Source organism: Oncorhynchus masou, chromosome 16 (assembly GCF_036934945.1).
Source record: "Oncorhynchus masou masou isolate Uvic2021 chromosome 16, UVic_Omas_1.1, whole genome shotgun sequence".
Lineage (NCBI taxonomy): Eukaryota > Metazoa > Chordata > Actinopteri > Salmoniformes > Salmonidae > Oncorhynchus > Oncorhynchus masou.
In genome coordinates, this window is record NC_088227.1 from 22,588,174 (window position 1) to 22,596,500 (window position 8,327).

At 42.0% G+C, this 8,327-nt stretch overlaps 1 protein-coding gene across 1 annotated transcript; it reads left to right on the plus strand.

Annotated features, from left to right (window-relative positions):
- Nucleotides 1-339: 339 nt before the first annotated feature.
- Nucleotides 340-8,014, plus strand: LOC135557686 (terminal nucleotidyltransferase 5A-like). Its single transcript, XM_064991202.1, has 2 exons — nt 340-1,554; nt 4,284-8,014. The coding sequence occupies exons 1-2, from the start codon at nt 1,117-1,119 to the stop codon at nt 5,133-5,135; spliced, it is 1,290 nt and encodes a 429-aa protein (XP_064847274.1). The 5' UTR covers nt 340-1,116; the 3' UTR covers nt 5,136-8,014.
- Nucleotides 8,015-8,327: the final 313 nt, after the last annotated feature.

Genomic DNA, 8,327 nt, shown 5'->3' on the forward strand with positions numbered 1-8,327 from the left:
ATTGGGGTGTAAAATGACTATGAAAAGCATATATTTAAAAAAAACTTTGCAGAAGGTGTTGCGTCTATAAAACCACCGTTGGTCTGCAAGTGTCCATGTAGATTTAGCCTATAGTGACAGATCTATAATCAAGGTTCCTTCTGCCAATATAACATGCGGTGTGAAATGCAAAACTGACCTCATATCAGCATATGGGACAACTTAATTCACTCGACAGGTTGCTAGGAATGTACCGATTACAACGATTGATGGAACGAGCTGCCACTCAAACTAACCCGCCCCGCCATTCCTTTGCTGGGGAAGCATACTCGTCAGAACCTCTCATCTGTAGCGCGAGTCCTCTGTGGCATGACGCACTGCCGTCAAGCGAAAAACTGGCAAAATGTAACATGCAAGTAGAAGCCATACACCATTTTCTGTGAATGGTAGGTGAAGAAAGTGTATAGGAATACGTATTTCGTGGGTTAAATATGATGCGTAAAATAGACGCAGAGGAGAAATACCAAGATCCGTGAAACTTTCTGCGCGTAAATGTGAAAGGAAAATCAACTTTGGGAGGTGCAAAAATGTTTTTGAGTCGAACGGAAAAGGCGCATTGAGAAAGTGCAAGACGCTATTCTGTATTGATGATCATCGACAGGCGCACATTTAAGCGACGGCGACACAGACGGAAGAGAAAGCACACAGTGAGGTAAATAATACAGGATAGTGTGTGAACCCCACGACTGGACAAGCCCTTTAGACCCGCTCAGCAATCGAATAATATCCCCACTGAACTTGGGGAAAGGGAAGACAATGGACATCTAGCTTTACGCAGGACAACTGGCTGACCATATGCTTCATCTCTGCTACAAGCAACAGAGAAGTGCAACCACACGTATACTGTGTTTAAATGAGAGATGCTTCGTCTTGTTATGGCAAACAACGTTATCTAAAGGACGGTGATAAAGATACGTTATCTAAAGGTCGGCGATACAGATAAATACAGCCAGCTAATGTGGCCAAAGCACTCTGTCAATCTACCCCAGCGGCAACACGGTCGCCTTATCTCACAGCGAAGCAGGAGACGAAAGGACACTTTCAGCGTTTACATTTTCATATCTACCTCTTACCAATATGGGCGAGAAAGTCGACTCGAGTCGATCGACTCCGGTGGACGGCTGTCTGGTGGACGGGGAGAGCAGAAACCTCAGCGTGCTCAATTGGGAACAAGTGCAGCGCTTGGACGTGATCCTGGCTGGGTCCATCCCCATCCACGGCCGCTGGAACTTCCCAACCCTGGAGATTAAACCGCGGGACATCGTCAAAGTGGTCCGGTGTCGCATGGAGGAGAAACGGATACATGTCCGAGAGGTCCGTCTGAACGGTTCCGCGGCGAGCCATGTTCTACATGAGGACAGCGGGTTAGGATGGAAGGATCTGGACTTGATATTCTGTGCTGACCTGAAAAGTGAGATGGAGTTCCAGACGGTGAAGGATATAGTTCTGGACGCTCTGCTAGACTTCTTACCCGAGGGAGTGAACAAGGACAAGATAACGCCAGTGACCTTAAAGGTAACATATCTTGTTTTTTTTATTTGACATTATCATTTGACATTCATAATGTAGGTTTATGTAGTTTATTACGCACAAATGTTAGGTGCGCAAATGTTTCTATATTCATTGCAAATGTTGTATCAAGACTTGGATTCTAATGGAACCAGTGAAAGTTATGCACAAGTATGAGAATTCATTACGATTACACGTTACTTTCATATCTTCATTCCATCTCAAAGTGCTTACTGCAATATATTATGCACCCTACAGCAGCCAATAAATGACAGTTATGCCAATCCGCACAGTATCAACATTACCTTATTTGTAAAATAGTGCATTCAGAATTCTTCCCTGCATTCTAAGCTGCATGGTGATAGGGCTGCAGATAGTAGAAACAGTGGTTTACACTACAAAGAGGATTCTCGCTAATCCAATCGGAAGGGGAACCGCATTAATGGTCGCTTCTCAGTTACATGGATACGTATTTACGCATGACCCAGCGCTGGGGGGAGAGGATTACCCTCCCTTCAATGCAAAACATATACAGTACCAGTCAAAAGTTTGGACACACCTACTCATAATTCCATGTGTGTAATTTAATATTTTTTCTTTATTTTTACTATTTTCTACATTGTAGAGTAATAGTGAAGACATCAAAACTATTAAATAATGTGCATGGAATTATGTAGTAACCAAAAAAGTGTTTAACAAATCAAAATATATTTGAGATTCTTCACAACAGCCACCCTTTGTCATGATGACAGCTTTGCAGACTCTTGGCATTCTATCAACCAGCTTCATGAGGTAGTCACCTGGAATGCGTTTCATTTAACAGGTGTGCCTTGTTATAAGTTAATTTGTGGAATGTATTTCCTTCTTAATGCATTTGAGCCAGTCAGTTGTGTTGTGACAAGTTAGGGGTGGTAAACAGAAGATAGCCCTATTTGGTAAAAGACCAAGTCCATATTATGGCAAGAACAGCTACAATAAGCAAAGAGAAACGACAGTCGATCATTACTTTAAGACATGAAGGTCAGTCAATCTGGAAGATTTCAAGAACTTTTAAAGTTTCTTCAAGTGCAGTTGAAAAACCCATCAAGCGCTATGATGAAACTGTCTCTCATGAGGACCACCACAGGAAAGGAAGACCCAGAATTACCTCTGCTGCAGAGTTACCAGCCTCAGAAATTGCAGCCAAAATAAATGAGTAAAAGACACATCTCAACATCAATTGTTCAGAGGAGACTGCATGGATCAGGCCTTCATGGCCGAATTGCTGCAAAGAAACCACTACTAAATGACACCAATAAGAGGAAGAGGCTTGCTTGGGCCAAGAAACATGGGCAATGGACATTAGACCGGTGGAAATCTGTCCTTTGGTCTGATGAGTCCAAATTTGAAATTTTTGGTTCCAACCACTGTGTCTTTGTGAGACGCAGAGTAGGTGAACGGATGATCTCTGCATGTGTGGTTCCCAACGTGAAGCATGGAGGAGGAGGTGTGATGGTGTGGGGGTGCTTTGCTGGTCACACTGTCTGTGATTTATTTTGAATTCAAGTCACACTTAACCAGCATGGCTACCACAGCATTCTGCCGCAATACACCATCCCATCTGGTTTGTGCTAAGTGGGAATAAAACATTTTTTTCAACAGGACAATGACACGCCATACCTCCAGGCTTTGTAATGGATATTTGACCAAGAAGGAGAGTGATGGAGTGCTGCATCAGATGACCTGGCCTCCACAATCACCCGACCTCAACCCAATTGAGATGGTTTGGGATGTGTTGGACCGCAGAGTAAATTAAAAGCAGTCAACAAGTGCTCAGCATATGTGAGAACTTCAAGACCTTCAAGACTGTTGGAAAAGCATTCCAGGTGAAGCTGGTTGAGGGAATGCCAAGCGTGTGCAAAGCTGTCATCATACGTGGAAGAATCTACTTTGAAGAATCTAAAATCTAAAATATATTTTGACTTGTTGAACACCTTTTTGGTTATTTCATAGCTTTGATGTCTTTACTATTATTCTACAATGTAAAAAAAACAGTAAAAATAAAGAAAAACCCTTGAATGAGTATGGGTTTCCAAACTTTTGACTGGTACGGTAGATTAATTGAATATTGAACAGAAAGTGAAAATGACACCAGAAAATCATCTACCACACTCAAATGAACCCCTGACATGCTTTATTTCTTAATATAGTGTATTATTACTCCCCGTAACCAGACACATTGCCAGACCTAGATACAGAGGATGATACATGTGCTGAGAATAAACGCAGAAATGCCCCATGAGACATAATAAACACTTGAATCTATTAACATGTTTGGTTAAATTATGATGAATATGCTGATAATTCTATACAATGAAACATTTCATTGATGTATTTAATGTACAGGTCTAGGATCTTAATTTGATCGCCCTGTAGCAGGAGAACTTTCCTGCAATGTAGGATATTTTAAGTGTGTAGTCTAATTGTAGTTTAAAAGGTCTTCTGAAGTTTGACATTTCCACTTGTTTTTCCCTTACAAAAATGTATTAACCCCTACAATAATATCCATTAATTATAATCCACATAATAATTCAAATTTCCTCTTGCTAGCAAACTGGCTCAAATTAATATCCTACATCTGTATCTAATCATTAATTTATGAATGACCTATTACCATAGACAAAACATGTAAATATAGAGATGTCAGATGTGTGACTAAGACATGTTTTTTTATGTCTGCGTTGTTGTGTTTTCAGGAGGCCTATGTACAGAAGATGGTGAAAGTATGTAATGACTCAGACCGCTGGAGCCTAATCTCCCTCTCCAACAACAAAGGCAAGAATGTGGAGCTCAAGTTTGTGGACTCTCTGCGTCGCCAGTTTGAGTTCAGTGTGGACTCCTTCCAGATTCGCCTGGACTCCCTTCTCCTCTTCTACGAGTGCTCCGAGCACCCCATGGCTGACACCTTCCACCCCACCATCCTGGGAGAAAGTGTGTACGGGGATTTCCCCGCGGCCCTCGACCATCTACGCAAACGCCTCATCTGCACGAGGAACCCTGAGGAGATTCGTGGTGGTGGTCTTCTGAAATACTGCCATCTGCTGGTCCGGGGTTTCTGCGCAGCTTCCGGAACCGAAATGAAAATTCTGCAACGCTACATGTGCTCTAGGTTCTTCATAGACTTCCCAGAGCTGGGCGAACAGAGGAGGAAGCTGGAATCTTACCTCCAGAACCACTTTGTGGGTCTCGAAGACAGGAAATACGACTATCTGGCCACTCTGCATGGGGTAGTGCAGGAGAGCACAGTGTGCCTGATGGGCCACGAGAGGAGACAGACACTGGGCCTCATCTCCTCCCTGGCCCTTCGGGTCCTTGCAGAGCAGAACGTCATCCCTAATACGGCCAACGTCACCTGCTACTACCAGCCTGCCCCTTATGTGGCCGACAGCAACTTCAGCAACTACTACGTGGCCCAGGTGCAGCCTGTTTACCCTCACTACCTCCCTCCGCAGTACCCCCATCAACAGTACCCCCCTCAGCAATACCCCAATCCACACCAACCGCCTCCCCACCACCCCATGTACACTGCATGGATGCCCTGCAACTGAGTGTGAGATAGTGGACACACACAGTCACTTATGGAACAATGGAATTCTCATCCTAACTAATGAATGAATCACATGATGATGGTGGATCCTCTTTTTATTCAAACAGAGACTCAAAGAGAGGCATATTCTTGCTTTGGCTATGAGCAGGATGCAGAGGAGAGAAGGAGAGAGGCCACTTGGATGTGGTCTGACCCTGGAGAGAAGGCTTTCATCCAAGGCAGAAAACCAGTGGTGGAGGACAGGAGGGCAAAAGGGAAGGGAGCCAGGAGAAGGCTGAGCTAAGATGAGGCTGAGGTTGAACCCAGGAGGCCAGTCGGTCCATGGCGACCAGCCAGTCCTAGGAGACCAGGCTAAACTCCTTGCTGGACAACCAAGCATTCGGCTTAGGGCTGAATACTACCAGTGTTGATGATGCAGTGAAATTATGTATGTAACCATTGTGTTAGTGGTTATGTTTTTGCAAGCAATGGCTTGGATTTGAGACTCACTCTTAAATATACACCCACCTACAGTATACTCCCTAACACTCATACATGCATAAAAACAAAGACACACTCTCACACACCATACAGTGCATACAAGAGACATGTACAGTACATAGGCAAACACTGAGTGTATTGTGTAGGAAAGCGAGAGACTTCGGGAAGATGTGGACACGTCCTGATTGGCCACGAAGACCTTGCGTTGACCTTTTTCTGACCAGTGAAAATAAGAAGTAAGGCTTACCCCAGACAATGCAAAAGAAGAACTGGACATTGTTTACAAACCAAAGATCTTTTAGAGACCCACATTTTGGCTGATCAAGGAGAAGAAGAAGAAAAAGCAACAAAAAAAATGCAATATGTTGATGTGAATATTTTTGCTTTAAGTGCCTACATGTCTAAAAGGAAGAAACAGGTTTTTGTGAATATTTTGTGAATAAACCCAGACTTGTTAATTTTAGACAAAGGACCATGAGCCTTTTTAAGGATGATGGTGTGTTACTTGTGTCAATGAATGTATTTTAAACCAGAGAGGGACACAATGTGAACTGTTATTGAAGTAGAGGAACAATGTTTGTGTCTCATATCACCCAGAATTCGAATTGGATGACGAGAGAGGGAGATGAGTTATAGTGTGAGAGAGAAAGGAAGGAGAACGTGAGAGAGGGTCCTGAGTGAGTGAGGAGGTTACAAGGGGAGAGGATTAGAGTATGAGTCAAGCCTTTAAACTCCTGCAAACGTGTAGTGTCTGGGGACACGCCTGTAAACTCTTAGTTTACAGGCCTGACTCATACTGTTAGAGAGTGTTTTTACCAGTAGAGAGAGAGGTCTGAAAGTGTTGCTTGAGAGATGTATTTGTGATATTCCAGTGTGTGTGTGTGTATGGGCAGTATATGTTTGGGTTCAAAAGGTGGAAATTGTCCTCCTTTGATGTATTCTTCTTTGTTACATTTCTGATGTTTTTTTTTGTGAGGAAATTCCATGTGGGATGTGAATAAGGGGGGGGGGGGCTTCAAGCATTTGCACCTTTGCAAAGTGTGCACCTGTTATTTTTAAGTAATGAAACCTAAAATAATGAACAAAAGGTAAAGGTTAAGAGAAGGATAATAACTAAGTTGATGTATCAATGATGATTGTTTTTTGTTCCCTTATAAAGATACCAGGTGAAAACTTTGAGTAAATCTAACCTGATCAATGCAGACATCTCACATCCTCCTGTTCTCAGATCTCATATTTTTCTATCAATCTCTCTATTTTTGTACATGTTGTTCGGCTCAGGCCATAGTCTTGTTGATTGCCATGTTCCAAGAGGTTGTAAAGAGTATTAATGCAAGTGTGTGTGTGTGTGTGTGTGTGTGTGTGTGTGTGTGTGTGTGTGTGTGTGTGTGTGTGTGTGTGTGTGTGTGTGTGTGTGTGTGTGTGTGTTTGTGTGTTTGCACATGTGGGTGAGAGAATGTTATTTCAATGGTGACTCATACGCACAACCCACTGGGCACAGACGTCAGTTCAATGTCTAGTTTTGAGTTGTCAACTAACGTCAATTCTGCTTGAAATCAACAAAACATTTCCCCATGTCATTGGATTTAGCTTAAAAGTGGGTGAAAAGAGACAAAATGCCCTCATGTTGATCACTTTTTAATAATGCAATCAGTTTTTCACATTGTTTCAACATCATCACATAGATTGTTTGGGTTGAAATTACGTGGAAACAACGTTGATTCAACCAGTTTTTGCCCAGTGGGAACCTTTCAAATGCAGACTCACTTGTGTCCATGGCATTGCTCATGCAATTTCTTTTGTTTTCTTTCTTTTTTGTTTCAAAATGTTATTCTCTAAGAAATATGTCTTTTTTGAGTTTCTCTCAATGTGTTATTGTTGTGTAAATGTCTATTTTGATTGCCAACCAATATGGGATTGGCCAAAAATTTGAAAAGAATGTGTGAACACATTTGTCTAAGATGAATTACTTTATCATTAAGAAGGAAGAAAAAACAATTATGCACTCCTGTAGTCAATTATGAATTCATTATCTTTTCAGTTTTTCCAAAAGTGTAAAGTACAGAATACAGTTGAAGTCGAAGGTTACATACACCTTAGCCAAATACATTTAAACTCAGTTTTTCACAATTCCTGACATTTAATCCTAGTAAACATTCCCTTTCTTATGTCAGTTAGGATCACCACTTTATTTTAAGAATGTTTAAATGTCAGAATAATGGTAGAGAAAATTATTTATTTCAGCTTTAATTTCTCTAATCACATTCCCAGTGGGTCAGAAGTTTACATACACTCAATTAGTATTTGGTAGCATTTCCTTTAAATTGTTTAACTTGGGTTAAACGTTTCGGGTAGCCTTTCACAAGCTTCCCACATTAAGTTGGGTGAAATTTGGCCCATTCCTCCTGACAGAGCTGGTGTAACTGAGGCAGGTTTTGTAGGCCTCCTTTCTCACACACGCTTTTTCAGTTTTGCTCACAAATTTTCCACAGGATTGAGGTCAGGGCTTTGTGATGGCCACTCCAATACCTTGACTTAGTTGTCCTTAAGCCATTTTGCCACAACTTTGGAAGTATGCTTGTGGTCATTGTCCACTTGGAAGACCCATTTGCGACCAAGCTTTAAGTTCCTGACTGATGTCTTGAGATGTTGCTTCAATATATCCACAGAATTTTCCATCCTCATGGTGCCATCTATTTTGTGAAGTGCACCA

Excerpts from the sequence above, each read along its gene's own strand:
- LOC135557686 (XM_064991202.1), top strand. The coding sequence starts at position 1,117 with ATGGGCGAGAAAGTCGACTCGAGTCGATCGACTCCGGTGGACGGCTGT. Across the intron at positions 1,555-4,283 it reads TAACGCCAGTGACCTTAAAG|GAGGCCTATGTACAGAAGAT; the intron begins GTAACATATCTT and ends TTGTGTTTTCAG.